This window comes from Laccaria bicolor, genomic scaffold, assembly GCF_000143565.1.
Source record: "Laccaria bicolor S238N-H82 LACBIscaffold_28 genomic scaffold, whole genome shotgun sequence".
NCBI lineage: Eukaryota > Fungi > Basidiomycota > Agaricomycetes > Agaricales > Hydnangiaceae > Laccaria > Laccaria bicolor.
In genome coordinates, this window is record NW_001889899.1 from 189,514 (window position 1) to 206,863 (window position 17,350).

Genomic DNA, 17,350 nt, shown 5'->3' on the forward strand with positions numbered 1-17,350 from the left:
TAGTGCGAGTGCGTGGGCATTGGCATATGAAAGGGGGGGGGTTAGAAGTGGATGGGCAGCAGAGCGGGAAGCTCTGCTTGAACGTTCGGTAAGTCGTCTACAGCACCATTTGACTAATGAAACTCACGAACATTTTATACAACCGCGTCAATTGCATTGAAGCTCGCGAGCTTTGGCTTCAATGCAGTCGACGCCGTGACCGTTCGTGAAGGATTCAACGTACGTCCACGGCCAGAACCTTCCCAACTTTTCAGTTCACGATCGCACGTTCTTCCGGGCCAATACTCGACTTGACTTCACCGGCGATCTTAAGCGGCGCGGACGAAAGCGTTCGTGGAAATCACGAGGACAGTTAGCATGCTATTCCTGATGTGGTGGCAGAAAAAGGGAATGTCAGCGGGTGCTTATGTCGCAGGGCAGGAAAGCGGGGAGGGAAGCAGATGGGGGGACTCACTGTGGGCGGCATCCAAGGCGACTCTAACGACTGGGGGACAAACAGCGACGACAAAACGCATTGTTAACGGAAATGGCTTACCGATCGGAGACGAGCAAAATGGAGCGAAAGGCGTCGACGTCGAAAAGGAGGGGGAGGAGAGGGTAGTAATTCAGTGTGGACGCATACATTGACGAAGAATCCTCTCCCCCCAACTAGAAACGTCACGTAAGTTATCTTCGTTGATGTGCGAGTCAAGGCCCGAGGCCTGAAATTTGAAACGTTAAACGACGACACTGATCTACCAATTAGGCACAGTGCATGAGTGTAGCACTGTAGTAGTTTTACATAAAAGGGAGTGTGTCGTTGCACTTTACCCACCCACCTGCTTGCCACCTGCATCCCTCTTTTTATGTAACTTATACACAACTTATACAGCATTCATGTACATCGTTACATCAGTACTTAGTCAGACACCTTTAAATGAGCCCTACATTTTGCGGGTATGCGGTGGCCTCCGGGCGTGACTACAATTTTCACCATTCTCCAATCACTTGAACGTGGGTTCGTAATTTGATGTCTTCGGAGCAACAATAAATTATCAATTCATAACCATGCATTCCAAACTTACTTATCGAACAAATGAGCTTTGAGGGGGTCGATCTGCCAGAGACGGTTGATTGTGTCTGGGCATTTTCCACATTGGTAGATCTCTGGCGGTTCGAGTCTGACACAAATAGGCTTGCGGGGATTCAGAGGGATCAACTTTCGCTTGTCGCATATCACATCAACGTCGACGCGAGCGCGTTTAATGGAATGCCTGAAAACCCAGCACGTCAAAAGTATGTCTCCCGCAGAAATAAATATATACGTACTCATCTTTGGCGTGGCGACGCGCTTTCGCCTTTGTCGTTGCTTCATCGTAGTGCTCAGGACAGTGGTTACAACACCAGACATTGTAGTCTGAACTCAGGACGGACAAGAGTCGACACACACACAGAAATGAGACACGACACACGTGATGGAGAACGACACACCTGTCCAATGTTCAACACATTTGATGGCAAATGTCGGTCACTTGCTCAGGAAGATGTGTCGAATCTTAAGTATCCGCATGATACCATACTATCTCGATTGATTCCGCCCTTTTTGGATTGTCAGAAAATGAAATTTTGATGTGTGACGGAAATTAGCTATGTATCATACACCAAAGATTCTGTGGTTAAGTCAAAATCTGCCTCTCCATGCTCAAGTAAAATTTAGGATTATAAGTTTTATTCCTTAAACTACTTACTATACAAAGTTATACATAAATTCTAAGAGAGGGAGCAACCTCGCGACCCCGGAATGTACGCACCAAGAATCCTCACTGTCGACGGCCTAGTATCGGCGCATCTGGGTGTCAGTATGTAGTCTCGGTGGCCGTGGTCGGGCGGGACGCAGTGGTGGCCTCGTCGCAAAGGGCGCTGGCGTTTTCGCTGTCATTCGGGGTTGGTTAGTGGGGAGGCGTGGCATACACACCTGGCTGCACGGTGGGTGCTGTATCCTCTGTTGGTTTGCCAAGTGGCACTGGGTCCTCGTCGATGGGCCTCAGCGCTGGATTCTGTCTGCAGGCATTTTCATGGGCCGATTCCGTCAGCGTGGGTGGTTTATCCTGGGCGCTGGGTTGTTGCCGTTGGTAGATGGGCGGTTTTGTGGGCGTTTTCATGGGCGATTAGTCGTAATCCGAGGGTTGGGTTTGCGAGAGGGGGTTGAATTGGGGGCGGTGGTCGCGTTTGCCGTGGCACAGGGTGTGGGAGGTGATGGTGGTGGGTTGTTAGCAAAAATCCGGGGCTGAACAAAGTGGGAACCACCTGAAAGAGCCCATGACCGTTCTCTTGGTCCTTGTCAGCCATAGCGAGGGTGCGAGATGGGCAGGAAGAGAGCGAGGGGGGTGGTGGTGGGGCACAGGCAAGCAAATGGCGGTGGGGGTGATGAGAAAGCGGTCGTGACCAAGTCGTCACAACCATCATCACGCTCGTAACTTGTGGCGGAGTTTCGAATTGATGCACGGCACACTCGAAAATGCGAAATCACGAAGAACGACACATTGTTACCAGGTGTGTCGCTTCTCACATGATGTGTCCTACTCCTCATCTGTGTGTGTGTGTCTCCTCTTGTATATCCTCGTCTGAACTCGGGAAGGATTGTTCACGTGTTCTGATGCATTCGGTCGCCTCTGCCGTTAGAAGTGCCCAAGATGTAACGGAGGGGTGGCAGTTCGTGTTCTCCATCTCAATGACATGAGAAATCTATCCGAATCTCATATCAGCTTTGGATATAATCAAAATCGCACGACTTACACATTCCCTCCACGTCAAGGCCTCGCGACCAAACACTCCCCGGGCCGGCCCTCCCGGGTTCCAAGAAATGTTGCATCCCTCGCAGAAAAACCGCGCGTCCCTCGCGTCCAGGACATTGACTGTGGCTGTTTTCGGATCCATACCCAGAAGATCAATTAACGCGAGTGCGCTGGCTCTGCCTGCAAAGCTAAATTGAAACCCAAACTGTGGACCAATGCATTTAAAATGAGAGCGGAGGTCTTCCAAGCCAATCAAGATCGAAGCGCGGCGTCTGAACCCGTCTTTTTCGCAAGAGGTGCAGATGAAGACATTTACGGCAAGGTCCAAGTTCTCATAAGGGGCTTTTAGCCTAGCATAGATATTGCTTTCATGTGTCTGCATCCAAGAATAGAGGAAAGGTGCCAGGTGACTTCGTACTAGTTCCTCTGGGAGCACTCCAACTTGGTTTGATTTTGAGGCAATGAAACCTGCAAATGGCTCGCGCTCATAGATTGCTTCCACATTTGGCAGATTTGGCCATGAAGTTGGAGCAAGTGTCTTTTGATAAGTGCGATATTGGTCACCCACTAGCTTTAGTGATGTGCAAGGGTTTGTCAACCCTCCAAGGGTCAGGGGTAAGGGTCAGGAGGGTAAGGGTCAGGGTAAGGATTTTGTGACCCTCAACAAACCCTTGACCCTTCTGAAGGGTCAGGGGTTTTTCAGGGGTTTTTTTAGGGGTTTCATTTCTCTAATATCAAGGTAAGTGCTCCAGATAAAATGATTTTAAATCACATTGAATCAGATAAAATATCATCCAAAGAGACCTCACTACCTTTGCAACACTTAGTATTGTTCAGATACACTGAATTCCTCATATTTCATCAATAATTTACTAAAAACCATGTGTACTGTCATAAATATACTTGAATGATGTGTATTTCACAGGCATCTTGCTATTTATTTACTATCTATAAAGCTTGAGCAGTCATTTGCTCCAAACCCTTGTTCAAACCCTGCTGGGGTTTCTTACCCTCCAACCCCTGAGATACCCTTACCTTACCCTCCAAAACCCTTGTTGGCTGGGGTCAAGGGTTTTGGAGGGTAAGGGTCAGGGTCAGCCTGAGTTGACCCCAGGGTTACCCCTGCTCATCACTAACTAGCTTCTGCCTTTGGAAGATCAAAAACTGTCGCCGTCTTTCCAGTCTATCAACCTTGTGGGCCTCGGAAGTTCGTAGAAGTTCCAGAGCAAGCTGCTTATAGGCTCGATCCAAATTTCAGAAATTGAGTATATTGTGAGAGGAGAAGCCTCAGCTTACAACGATAGTTAGATTTGAATCTTTCTCCGTTTAAATACTGATCAAGAAGCACGCCAGATGCGGTGTTTAGGTCCACTTGATTGTGGCCGCGTCGTAAAAGGACAGAAGCATGGCTAATACCAAGGTCAGACCTTGACATATCTGATGATAAACATCAGATGAGATACCGTTTAACCAATTGTATAATGTTGTCCTGGTGTTCCTTCTTAATTTGACGGCTCATCTGGACCATAAGTTGATTCGCCCCTGTTGATTCCTGTCCATCGACATCAGCAGAGTGGATTTTATGAGGAATGTGTATATATCACCTCAATGCCACGAACCACATTGGCGGATTGCAGGGATAAAAAATTCTCAAATTCTAGGGATGGGCTGGGGATACCAGAAGAAATTCTCGAATTGAAAAAGCGAAAGCGAGTCATCATCTTGTTGATATCCCATGTCAGATATCTTGGCCTCTGATGATAGTTCTCAACAGATGGGTAAAACCCTTGATCTAGTTTCAGGATATAATGATGAGACCATGTCATTAAATAGAAGGAAAGTTACCTCATCGATAAGAAGGAGGGATGCATATCAAGAATGTATCTAGATCCTCCCCAATCCCAAGGCAATTCACATCAATGCGAAACTTATCAACATACATATCATCCTGCATGGTCGAAAAGTACCTCCAAGTAAGTCAGAGACATCACTGAATATATCATCCACTGACCATACAGAACTGGCAAAAGCGGCGTCGAAAATGAAAATCAATCATGGTGCCTTTCCACCCGCAATACTGTCCCAATAATCAGAAATTTAAAGGTGGTAGTAAAACAGCCTACATCACACGTCGCTGGGTCAAACAGCATTGACGCCCATTGCGGTTCAGATATGTCCAGAGGACACGCCGGGAGAACATCACAACACCTCTTGAATGCTTCCTTCCAGACGGACGACACCCTCCGATCCAAAAGTATACTCCTCAGCCTCTTCGTTAAGCATATAACGGAATAAAGGTCGATAGGATGGAGGAATTCAAAGATCTGGGTCACACGTGGCTCAGTAAATCGGTTGATGCGAAATCCTGAGGCATCAGAACGGACCTCGAGAAGAAGTTCAATGGGAAGATCCAGAGTGGAGGATATGTCTAGAGAAATTGGTATTGAAACCTTGATCTCTGCCCTCCTCCGGCGCTTTATCGCAGCTGCAAACCAGTTGCCTGAGATATAGGTGATGAGTGTGATCTGTATTCCTTATATTCTGCTTCGCAACTCACCATTCTTAAAATATGGGTTGAAACAGGAGTTAGATTCCATCTGGAATGGATTCAATGGAATCACCCGCTCATAGATCTCATCAAGCTCACTGGCACTCTCCAGGTCGTTAAATGGCAGAATCCCGGCATTGGGAAGAATCATGGTGAATTCGTCGACAATTTCTTTGCACATCATCATTTAAGAATGTACGGGAGCAAAGTTTTTGAGAGTTGGGCATCGAAAGTCAAGGGGACTGACTGACAGGTCTGTCACAATCGACTTTGACGCACCGTGACTCGGAATCATGCTGGCCGAGCTGACCAGTCTTCATGATCACCAGCCTTTCACCACAGCCAACTCGCATCTTCCGTTATCGGACAAAACACTCCGGAGAAAAGCTTGAACTGAGGCAGGCGTAAAAATCTGTTTTACGTGTTACATATTTTCCGTGAATGATACCTGACAAAACCGGTATCTAAGCTTGATCTAACAGCCATATCAGTTCAAAATATTCTTCAGAACCACTTATTAGGCGGGGGAGAATATTCGTAGTTAGACGGTGAGCTGTGTAGAAGAATATTTTAAGTACTTATAAACTAATATTCGTAGACTAATATTCTTTGTAGACGGATATTCTTTGTAGGTGTTGGAAGTTGATATAACATTCTACAGGGAATTCTAAGTACTATATCTGGTCAGGATCAAGGGGGTTCAAGAATTTAAAAAAAGTAGCTGGGGTCGAATTTTTTTGTAAGGCCCTGTGTGCTTGACCTACCTACCTATGTAATCAGGCACATGCCTATATATGGCAATATGACATCATCATCATCATCATCATCACTCTGATCTTCTAAGGCTTCACATCCCCAATTTCGTGGGACTATCTCCAATGCAACACATTGTAGGTGGTACTAAAAAATAAGTGAGTGTAGTGATTAACCTGTGCAAGACTGATACTCACCTGTTGAGTGTCACATCCAACCCTTTTACATTTTACCAAGCCATTGCATCCTGAGTGCAATACCACACTGCACAGGCATCTGTTTAGAGTGTCTGATGTGTTGAAAGCATCAAGATGATTGGAGTTTTGAAATCAGGTTACACAGCATACCTATCAGTGTCAAGAACTGGTCTCTAACTGTTTTGTCAGTAAATTGTGATTGATTAAAACATTAGACAAAAATTTGATGAAGATTAGACTGTGAAAAACAATTTTGAAGCCAGAAATTGGGCTGAATATAATGAAATATAATATCCAGTCAAGATAATGTACTATACAATGATATTTTAGATGCAGGAATACTGTAAATCACCTTGGAAAACCAATTTAGGACTATCTTATAGAGGGTTCCAAAAATCTTTTTTTCAGCCTATGGCCGACCTACCTACCCAACCCCTGGTCTGGCATTCAGATCCCTGAACCCCCTTGGTCAGGATATGCGGATATTTGACTTTTTCGTTGATGTAGCTTCAAGATCATATTGTTCAGCCTTAAAATTTTACAATACGCTAGCCAATTCAATTTAACATGCTGCCCAAAATTTTGAGAATTTTTGGAAGATGTGTTGTAGCCTCGGAGTGTTGCCGTCGTGAGGAGGCAAGTGAACAAGATATGCAAAGGCATGTCACAGTAATGTCACTGAGGGATTTTGCACAATGTGACAGTCTCCCAAGCAGGGCAATTGTCTCGTATTTCTTTCTCAAAATCGATTTTGACGACTTCCACTTGTCCTGCCTTCCTGAAATTTTGAGGATGTGCCTAATATTGGTATTAGATAGTGTCTACGGAAAAAAATTGGGAGTAAGCCTCACACAGAATGCGTTCCTGGAGCCAAAGCGTCATACACCTATCTAAAATCTCACCCTTTGGCTTCTCACACTTCGTACACTTCATGAATCCCGTCAAAAATTTGCAAGCAGTATTAAATACACTATTTCAACATGAGTGAATTTTCTTGAAAGAGCAGGACTAAGGGAAGGACACGAAAAGTGAAATCCGCATATCTTGATACCACGCATATCCTGACCATATATAGTAAGCGGTTACATAAGTAGTCAATAATGCAAAGTGAGGATTTCACAATTGAGGTGAAGATTCTTCAAAGGCGGAAATCTATTTAGAGGGAATTTATTGGAGGTGGGGATTCTTCGGAAACGGAATCAAAGTCAAAGCAAAGTCAAAGCTACAATTCATTTGAGGCGAGGATTTATTTGAAGTGGGAACTTCTTCGATGCCGGGGAATTCTTGGAGGTAGGATATTATGCGAGGCGAGGATTCAAGAAAAAATGGATGGGGAGCGGGATTTTGTGAGCATAATTACCTACCACCTTCCTGTCATCTGAACTTTCTCAGGTCTGTCAAGACACGTGTTAGATGTGTGCCAGAGAGATCTGGGATGAACATACGCTGCATGCAACAAACAGCGGCTTTTCTTGACAGGAGGGGCAGACTCCATGGTTTGATTATCGGTTGTTTTGCGTTTCCGAGACGGAGGTGGGTCCTCTTGCCCCAGCCCGAGATTAACGGCTTGTTTCTTCTTCCCCTTTGTTGTCACAGTAGCCCGCTTTCGAACACCCCGTCCTTTCAAAGGACGTTCCAGCATCTCAGGAGTGGACGTTGGCTGATTCGGAGTAGAATTCGGGGGTGGCGTCGTCGATGCGTTGGGAGAGGGGGGCAGGGGTGGAGCCTCCGGAGAAGGTGCGAGTGGGGTCAACGCCTCCAGAGTGAAAGGTGGGGGTTAGGTTGCTGCCTTTGGAGTGGAAGGGACTAGGCTCGTTGATGCCGTTGAAGTGGAAGGCTGGGTATGGGTCGACGCCTTCAGAGTGGATGGCTGGGTTAGGGTCGACAACTTAGGAGTGGAAGGTGGGTTTGGAGTTAAGGTCTTCGGAGTGGAAGGCGGGTTTGGGGTTGAGGCCTTCAGAGTTGAAGACAGGGTTGGCGTCGATGACTTCGGAGTGGAAGACAAAGTTGTGGCCGATGGCTTCGGAGTGGAAGGCTGGGTTGAGGTCGATGACGTCAGTGTAGAAGGCTGGTTTGGGGTCGACTCTCTTTGGGAACGCTGGGTTGGGGGCAGAACTTTTGGTGTTGAAGGCCTGGTTGGGCTTGATGCCGCCACCTCAGGAGTGGAAGTGGTAGATGGGGGAGGCATGAGTTCTTGATTTCTGAACCGAATGGGAATGCATCTCTCTTGGAGGTCGTACAGCTCGTCGTAGAGTTTGAATATAGTCGTTCCCTTGATGACACAAGGATCGTCAATCGGGGTCTTTGGACCTTCTGACTTTGACCAGGGGGATCGGGAACGACTTTGTCTTGACTCGTTTGCCCAGATCGAAAAGTCCCTGCTTGAGGGGCTGGCCCATGATGCCTTGGCAGCTGTTCGTGAACACATCAAGCACAAAAAGGCCTACCTCCAACTGAAGGATGAGGTTATCTGCAATCAGGGAGCAAACACACGTGCACAGGGAATTCTCAAGCGTGTACAAAATCTTACGCTCACGCATGCGAATCGGTACAATTTCATTCGCGAACGACTTCTCCTACTTGGGCTCTCTGCCAATGACAGCACCTTTCAGCCCCTGTCAACGAAAGACGATCTTTGGATGTATAGCTTCAACACTTCACGTACCCGTCGTTCTGAAGGTTTGGAACCATGGTATTGGACCATGCGACCAGTTGGTAATGCCACAGACAAGGAAATGCAGGAATAGATGCTTGAAGGTTCGTTTTATGTTCTGATTGATTTACATGTGGCTCACCTAGATCCTCAGTGGATCACGTCCGATGGTTTCGTCAGCGAACCTTGCGCGATCGTCACCGTGAGGAAGCCAACATTTTGAAGGAAGAATTTGAACGAACCCTCCGATCTTTTGCTGCCATGTCAAGAGCATGGTCTCAAACCATCCAGGTATCAGAAGAACAGTCTATTTTGGGTGCCAATGCGTATGCTGCAAAAATTTCAGCCATGTATCAGGAGATGCATGAAAAGTGCAAACAGTCATATTTATTAGCAATCGGTGAACAACCGAACTGAAGTGGGCTTCACCATTCATAATACATATGATTTATATATGACGTTGCGTAGCTACACATACGGAAGCTGGTGTGGAATTAAGAGGAGGGCTGTATCATGGTTTGCAACTGGAGATTCGTCAGTGTGAGTTGCAACAAGTGATATGGACCTTACATCGGTTAAAGAACATGTGGACGTGATTGTCCTTTCCAGCTGTCATGCGCCAAATTTCCCTTGCGATTCCGAATACACACGTCAGCCCCAGCACCGCCAGCTCAATCAAGCGGAGGTCCTTCTGGGATCACTAGTATCAACCATTGTTTATGAAAAAGTCTGGGCAAGTGCCTGCACAACTTTTTGGACACTGCCTAGGTTTTTTATGAAATGAGAAATGTAGGGCAAGCATTATGAAATGTGTTTCATTCCCTCCCATAGTTGTTTCATATCTATTTTATTCCTTCCCTATACTTTTTCATAACTATTTCTTTTTTACCTGGCCATTTATTTCATTGCCCCTCAGTCTCATTTCTTTCCTGTTTCTTTGTTGCCTAGCCTTTCATTTCATTGCCTCCCCAGGGTTATTTCTTTGCTACCCAGCAATTTCTTATTGCTGCCTAGCTATTTCATTTCATGTTTGCCTGGTAATGGTTTCATTCTTTTATTTCATTCTTGCCAGGGCAATACATATTTAATTAATTATATGAAATAACAGGGCTTTAATTGTCAAATGAGTACAATATTTGTTATGCTTGCTAGTAGAGGGTGTGGGCCCCATTTCTACATAACTTTCAATTTGAGACCATAGTATGATAAGGGTGCAAAGGGATAAGCAAGGTAAAGACATTTTACAAGGCATCACATGTATTACATAATCAAGTCCCAGGAAGATATTTACAACTATGAAATGAAATAGCTAGGCAACATTAAGAAATTACTGGGTAGGGAAGAAATAATCCTGGGGAAGCAATGAAATTGCTCATTGGGTAGGAAAGAAATAAATGAAATGAATGGCCAGGTAGAAAAGAAATAGGTATGAAAAAGTATAGAGAAGGAATGAGATAGATATGAAACACTATGGGAGGGAATGAAACACATTTCATAATGCTTGCCCTACATTTCTCATTTCATAAAAAACCTGGGCAGTGTCCAAAAAGTTGTGCAGGCACTTGCCCAAATTTTATCATAAAAGTGGTAGGTACCACTCCTGGGATGCGGCTTCATGTAGTAGAGACCTGCCGGTGTTGTTGGCAAGGTAGGACAAGTCGGCGAAAGATATCGGAGAGGCTCTTTGTATCTACGTGTCGTTACTCGTTGTCGTCAACGGAGTCCTCAAGAGGTGCGCAACACCTCGCGCACCCACTCTTCTGCTTGAAGAAGGTTAGTCAATGTTTGTAGCTCTGATGGTCAAGGTGTGCACTTACAACTTGTCTCAGCAAGAGGCCGCCCTTTCCTTTCGAGGTTTTGGCCCCACGGCCGGTATACACGATTGTAGCTTCAAGCCACATAGTGAATCGTTCGGCATGTTTGTCAAGTGGAGGACGGCGGCGCGAAGATCTGTTGAAGTCGGTCATGTAATGTTAACCTATGGAGGCGTACTGACGTACCTTCATCGTTCAGCGTGTCCACCTCGCCATAATGTATGTGTCTGTTCCCCGCACTCCTGAGTCCTTTCGGCGGCGTCTACACGTTGAATTGCTCGTGTATGTGTTATCGTTCCCTTGTTTGTTTCGCGTGTCAGTTTGGCTTGTTGCAGCTAGTAAAACGGTACTCACTGGAGATGGTGAAGCTGGTCGTGCTGAAGGGCTGTCATCGAAACTCCCACAGCTGTGCCGAAGCAAACACCCGCGAAGGGACTCGGCAATACCAGAGTGCCTGTCGCGCAGTGCTGAAGCCCCAGCGAAGCCAGGAGAGTAACAAGTGGAGTCAACCTAGAGTCAACAATATTTGTAACGATTTTTCTGTCACGTGCTTCCGTTCTACCCCGTGCACTTATAAGTGTCGCATCTCAGCTTAACTTTTAACATAGCCTATGATTTCAACTTATGAAGTACCGTGTCTATTTAAGTTCGTGTTACCATGAAGTGCCCTGTACAATGAAGTTTTTTCAGGTATCAAGGGAGCCCCGTCTGTTTGGAATATTTTCCTGCTCGGATGGGACCATCTCTTGTGAGGCTTAAAGTGCCATCTAACCATGAATCCTGGTCTCTGTTGAATATCGGACAGGCGCCACATAGCTCCATTTTTCTTCTCACTTATCAAGAATATTTCGTGTAATGTGAATATTTGTGGCCATCTAATAAGCGGTGTAAATAATATTTTGATCTGAAAAAGGGGGATCTAAGCGGTATTTCAACGGTCAACCAATGATCCAAAACCAGTCGCACGTAACTCGGCTTTGGATGGTCGAAGCGCGATCCTTTGTGGATGCCATCGTTGTACTAAATAAAGATAGCAGTCAGGAGAACGGACGGCGTGCATTGAAGGGTAAATTATCCACTTTCCCGTGGGCAGGCAGGACCATACAGTGGTTCCGAGGCCGTATTTTTTGTAAAGCACACTTTACGATACTGTATTAGGGATGGGAAAGGATAGGTAAGGAAAGCTATAAAGGACTCGTATTTCTTCTCAGAAGTCAGGCCGCTCGCGGTGGAACATTGTTGACGTTGTGCTGTTATCAACGAGAGGCCTGGCCACGCTAAAATTGTTGTAAGCCATTCAATCTTCGGTGGGACTCAACGGGGTAGCAACAAGGCAGCAAGCTGGCTTTGATCTGAAATAGCGACCAACGAATTAAAATATTATAGTGATAGTAAGGAATCCTTGTTGGATGGATGGCTGACCATGGGTAATGTGGTGAATGCAGAGTACCAGAAAACACGTTTAACAATATTGTGTTCCGGCAATAGTTCTAATAGAACTCCTAGTAACGACACCTTTCACTTTAAAATAAGTATTGTCAGATACTTTTAATTGAGCCCCCCCTTTTCCGCCGACACATTTTTCGGATATGCAATGGCCTCCGGGCGTGGTCCTACACTCCTTTCTACAAATTTTACCACCCTCCAATCACTCGGATCTGGGTTCGTAATTTGATGTCTTCAGCGCGACAATAAATTTTTAGTTCATAACTGGCAGGCAGTCGTTCCAAACTTACTTATCGTGCAAGTGAGGTTTAAGTCGATTGATCTGCCAGAGACGGTTGGTTGTGTCTGGGCATTTTCCACATTGATAGATCTCTGGTGGTTCGAGTCCGACACAAATAGGCTTGCGGGGAGGGATAGGGATCCAGTTTCGCCTGTCGTATATCACATCAACGTCGACGCGAGGGGGTTGAATGGCATGCCTGAGAACCCAGAACGTCAAATGAATGTCTCCCGTAGAAATATGTAAATATGTACGGACACGTCTTTGGCGTGGCGAAGCGCTTTCGCCTTTGTCGTTGGTTCATCGTAGTGCTCGGGACAGTGGTTACAACACCAGACATCGTATTCCGGATTCGGGAAGGGTTGTTCACGCCTTTTGATACATTCCGTAGCCTCTGCCGTTAGAAGTGCCCAAGACGTAACGGAGGGGTGGAAATTTGTGTTTTCCACCCCAATGACATGAGAAATCTATCCGAATCTCAGATCAGCGCTCAGCTTTGGGTATCATCAAGATCGCACGACTTACACATTCCCTCCACGTCAAGGCCTGGCGACCAAACACTCCCCGCTTCCAAGAAGTGTTGCATCCCTCGCAGAAAAACCGCGCATCCCTCGCGTCCATATCACCGACAGTCGCTGTTTTTGGGTCCATTCCCAGAAGAACAACTAACGCGAGTGCGCTGGTTCTCCCCGCGAGACTAAATTGAAACTCGAACTGTGGACCAATGCATTTGAAATGAGAGCGCAGGTCTTTCAAGCCGATCAAGTCATCTTCACAAGAAACACAAACGAAGACATTCACAGCGAGGTCCAAATTCTGATAAGGCGATTCTAGCCTGGCATAGATATTGCTTTCATGCGTCTGCATCCAAGAATTGAGGAAAGGTGCCAAATGACTTTGTACCGTTTCCTCTTGAAGCACTCCAACTTCAGTTGAATCCGAGGCAATGAAAGCTGAAAATGGCTCCCACTCATAAACTACGCTCACCCTCGGCAAATTTGACCATGAAGTCGGAGGAAGTGTCTTTTGATAGGTGTGATACCGGTATTCCACTAACTTCTGCCTTTGGAAGATCAGAAACTGTCGCCATCGTTCCAGTCTATCAATCTTGTGTGCTTCAGAAGTCCGCAAAAGTTCAAGACCAAGCTGCTTATAGGCTTGATCGAAATGTCAGAAATGGAATATATTGTGAGAAGGGAAGCCTGAGCTTACAACGATAGTTAGATCTGAATCTTTCTCGGTTTAAATACTGATCAAGCAGCTCGCCAAATGCAGTGTCTAGGTCCACTTGATCGTGACCACGTCGTACAAGGACAGAAGCGTGGCTGATACCAAGGTCAGTCCTTGACATATCTGTTGATGAACATCAGATAAGATACCGTTTGAGCAATTGCATTATGTTGTCTTGGTGTTCCTTCTTAAGCCGACGGCTCATCTGGACCATCATTGCATTGGCCCTCTCCGATTCCTGTCCATCAACATCAGCAGAGCGTGTTTAATGATAAAGTATATATATCACCTCAATCCCTCGAATCACATTGTCGGATTTCAGGGATAAAAAATTCTCAAACTCTAAGGATGCACTGGCAATGCCAGAAGAGATTCTCGAGCTGAAAAAGCGAAAGTGATTAACCATCTTGCTGATATCCCACCTCAGATATCTTGGCCTCCGGTAATAGTCCTCCATATTTGAATAAAACGTTTGATCTAGTTTCAGCATTTAATAATGAGATCATCATGAGGCAGAAGGAAAATTACCTTGCCGATAAGAAGGAGGAGTACATATCAGGAATGTATCTAGATCTTCCCCAATCCCAAGGCAATTCACGTCAATGCTAGACTTCTCAACATACATATCATCCTGCGTGATGGGAAAGCACCATCAAGTAAGTCGGAGACATCACTCAATATATCATCCGCTCACCATACAGAGCTGGCAAAAGCGGTGTCGAAAATGAAAATCAATCATGGCGCCCTTCCGCCCGCAATACTGTCCCAACAAATCAGCATTTATAAAGACCATAGTGAAACAGCCTACATCACACGTCGCCGGGCCAAACAGCATCGATGCCCATTGCGGTTCAGATATGTCCAGAGGACATGCCGGAAGAACATCATAACACCTCTTGAACGCTTCCTTCCAGACGGACGATGCCCTCCGATCCAAGAGCATACTCCTCAGCCTCTTCGTTGAGCGTATAACGGAATAAAGGTCGATAGGATGGAGGAATTGAAAGATCTACGTTGACACGTGGCTCAGTAAATGGGTTGACAGGGCGAGAATCTAAGGCATAAAGACGGACCTCGAGAAGAAGTTCAATGGGGAGATCCAGAACACATGATATGTCTACAACGATCGTTCTTGAAGCCTTGATCTCCGCCCTCCTCCGGCGCTTTATCGCAGCCGCGAACCAATTGCCTGAGACAAGGGTGATGAGTGTGTTCTGTACTCCTTATTTTCTGCTTCCCGCAGAACTCACCATTCTTGAAATATGGATTAACACCAGACTCTCTCTCGAATGGAATAACCCGCTTGTATATTTCATCAAGCTCACTAGCACTCTCAAGATCGTTGAATGGCAGAATCCCAGGATTTAAAAGGGTCATGGTGAATTCGTCGACGAATGTACCGGACAAGTTTTGAGAGTTGGGCGTCGAAAAGTCAAGGGCATTCTTCGGAGTGACATTGACAGATCTGTCACCTTCAAGTTGACGCCCCGTGACTCGGAATGTTGGCCGAGCTGACCGCCAACCTTTGGCCACGACAACTTGAACGCGGTAATACGCTATCTTTACCACCACTAGATCCACTAATCAATCGAAAGCTACATCCTTACTTCGCATCTTCCGTTATCCCGTGAGCGAACCGCTGGCAAGGCAGGACAATGCGGTGGTGCGGAGGCCGTCTTTTTTGTACAGCGCACTTGAAGATAGTATTGAATTAGGGTTTGGAGAGGATCAGGGAAAGTATATAACGCACTGGTATTCCTTCTCGGGTCGCTCGCGGTGGAACATAAGGGCACTGCTCAGCAATCGAGTCATTTCTCTCAGCTGCCCCCCAAAACGACTGGACGCTCTCGAGTACTGCGGTAACGGTACGTCATTCTCCTGTAGTACCGTTCCCCTTCCGTCGTTGGTATACGCGTGTTTGCACTTCCATCCACTTACCAACGATGATGACGCGAAAACTTCAGGTCAGGCGATGTGGAGAGGAACGACGACGATGCGTGAATAGTAAGTAAGCTGTGTTTACGTTGATAAGTGCAAGGGAATGACGATCAACTCAAGGTCAACTCAGAAAGTTTGAGTTTTCATTATTCAACAATCACTACATTTCGACAGCGTCGCGCCGGATAGTCCAACGGAAGGTGGTGACGACCACGCGAGGGATAGCGATCGAAGGCAATGTTGTGGATTTGAGAGGATGGTGGCTGATTGGTGAAGGACGGACGAAACGTTGACAAGAGCTGGACATTGGGTAAGTCATCTACAACCCCATAATCATTGTTGCCATCCACTTACCTTTCATTACAAGTCGCGACGACTGTCCAGATTGCAAAAACAAAACAACTCTACTCCGACGTCTGAAGAGCGTACGGGACGGTGGCGCAGTGCGAGAACGTGGGCGTTGTCGTTGGAAAGAGTGACACGGATGGCAGCAGAGCAGGAAGCTCTGCTTTAACGTTCGGTAAGTCGTCCACAGCACCATGCGACCATTGAAACTCACGAACCTTTGTAGAATCGGTTCAATCACAAAGAAGATTGCGATCTTTGGCTTCAAAGCAGGTAAGTCAACGCCGTGACTGTTAGTGGAGAATTTGACGTGGTTCATGGCCAGAACCTTCCCAACTTCTGAGTCCACGATCGCACGCTCTTCTCGGCCAATACACAACTTCAGCGGTGGCTTGGCAAGGGGTGATGAGTGAGGGAGATGACGTGGAGGGCATGATGACTGACTGCTGAAGGACGCACGATACGTCGACAAGAGCCATTGGGACATTGGGTGAGGCAGTGCGAGAACGTGGGCATGACATTGGCTTTGCGGATGGGCGGCAGAACGGGAAGATCCCCTTTCGCGTTCGGTAAGTGGTCTTCAGTATCATTCAACTATTAAAACTCACCAACCTTTTATCGAACCACACCAATTGCAACGAAGCCGCCATGCGTTTTACAGCACCCTCCCGAAATGTTGCGGTGAAGGGGATTGACAGCGAGCACTTACTGTCGCAGGGTAAGCAGCCGTTCTCAAAGACAGGAATCGAAAGTGACGTACCTTCAGCGTGAACGCATACACTGACGAAGAAGCCGCTCCCCCGACTGAACTTGAACGTCAAGTAAGTTATCTTCGTGATGTGCGGGTTAAACGACAATACTCACTCGACATTGAGAACACCCAATAAAGTCGTGAAACGGCGAGCGAGCGTATGTAGAAGGCGGGGAGGTCAAGCAGAGAGGGGACACTCGCTGTGGGCGACATCCAAGGCGACGCAAATGACTGCGGAGGATATCAGCGACGACAGATCACATGGCAAACGAAAACGGCTTACCGACCGGAGACGAGCAAGATGGAGTGAAAGGCATCGACGTTGAGGAGGAGGCGGAGAGGGTAGGTGGGCGCATACATTGACGAAGCTACTGGAAACGTCGTGGTGTGTGTGTTATATGACGACACTGACCTGATATGGAAAACATCCAATAGAGTCCTGAAACGACGTGCGAGTGTATCAGAAAAGCGGGGAGGTGAAGCAGATGGGGGACTCACCGCGGCATCGCAGACAATAAAACCCAATGTGAATGGAGAGGGCTTACTGACCGGGGCTGTGGAGCGAAAGACGTCGACGTCGAGAGGGAAGAGGAGGAGAAGGAGAGGCTAGTAAGGTAAGCA

General features: G+C 46.6%; 4 protein-coding genes across 4 annotated transcripts; 1 reads left to right on the forward strand and 3 right to left on the reverse strand.

Annotated features, from left to right (window-relative positions):
* Positions 1 to 1,688: 1,688 nt before the first annotated feature.
* Positions 1,689 to 2,239, reverse strand: LACBIDRAFT_304518 (uncharacterized protein). The gene is made up of 2 exons (XM_001884935.1): positions 1,955 to 2,239; positions 1,689 to 1,899 (listed from the first exon to the last, which is right to left on the reverse strand). The coding sequence occupies exons 1-2, from the start codon at positions 2,139 to 2,141 to the stop codon at positions 1,814 to 1,816; spliced, it is 273 nt and encodes a 90-aa protein (XP_001884970.1). The 5' UTR covers positions 2,142 to 2,239; the 3' UTR covers positions 1,689 to 1,813.
* A 5,358-nt stretch (positions 2,240 to 7,597) lies between these two features.
* On the forward strand, positions 7,598 to 9,629 carry LACBIDRAFT_330590 (uncharacterized protein; the record flags this gene model as incomplete). Its single annotated transcript, XM_001884834.1, has 7 exons — positions 7,598 to 7,618; positions 7,947 to 8,009; positions 8,054 to 8,443; positions 8,600 to 8,987; positions 9,080 to 9,325; positions 9,394 to 9,465; positions 9,535 to 9,629. 7 exons carry the CDS (start codon positions 7,598 to 7,600, stop codon positions 9,627 to 9,629), a joined length of 1,275 nt encoding a protein of 424 aa, XP_001884869.1.
* Positions 9,630 to 12,680: 3,051 nt separating this feature from the next.
* Positions 12,681 to 14,638, reverse strand: LACBIDRAFT_304521 (uncharacterized protein; the record flags this gene model as incomplete). The annotated part of the gene is made up of 8 exons (XM_001884936.1): positions 12,681 to 12,932; positions 12,991 to 13,622; positions 13,678 to 13,790; positions 13,845 to 13,933; positions 13,985 to 14,172; positions 14,224 to 14,326; positions 14,390 to 14,455; positions 14,504 to 14,638. The coding sequence occupies 8 exons, from the start codon at positions 14,636 to 14,638 to the stop codon at positions 12,681 to 12,683; spliced, it is 1,578 nt and encodes a 525-aa protein (XP_001884971.1).
* Positions 14,639 to 16,740: 2,102 nt separating this feature from the next.
* On the reverse strand, positions 16,741 to 17,235 carry LACBIDRAFT_304522 (uncharacterized protein; the record flags this gene model as incomplete). Its single annotated transcript, XM_001884937.1, has 4 exons — positions 16,741 to 16,782; positions 16,843 to 16,960; positions 17,013 to 17,168; positions 17,228 to 17,235. The coding sequence occupies 4 exons, from the start codon at positions 17,233 to 17,235 to the stop codon at positions 16,741 to 16,743; spliced, it is 324 nt and encodes a 107-aa protein (XP_001884972.1).
* Positions 17,236 to 17,350: the final 115 nt, after the last annotated feature.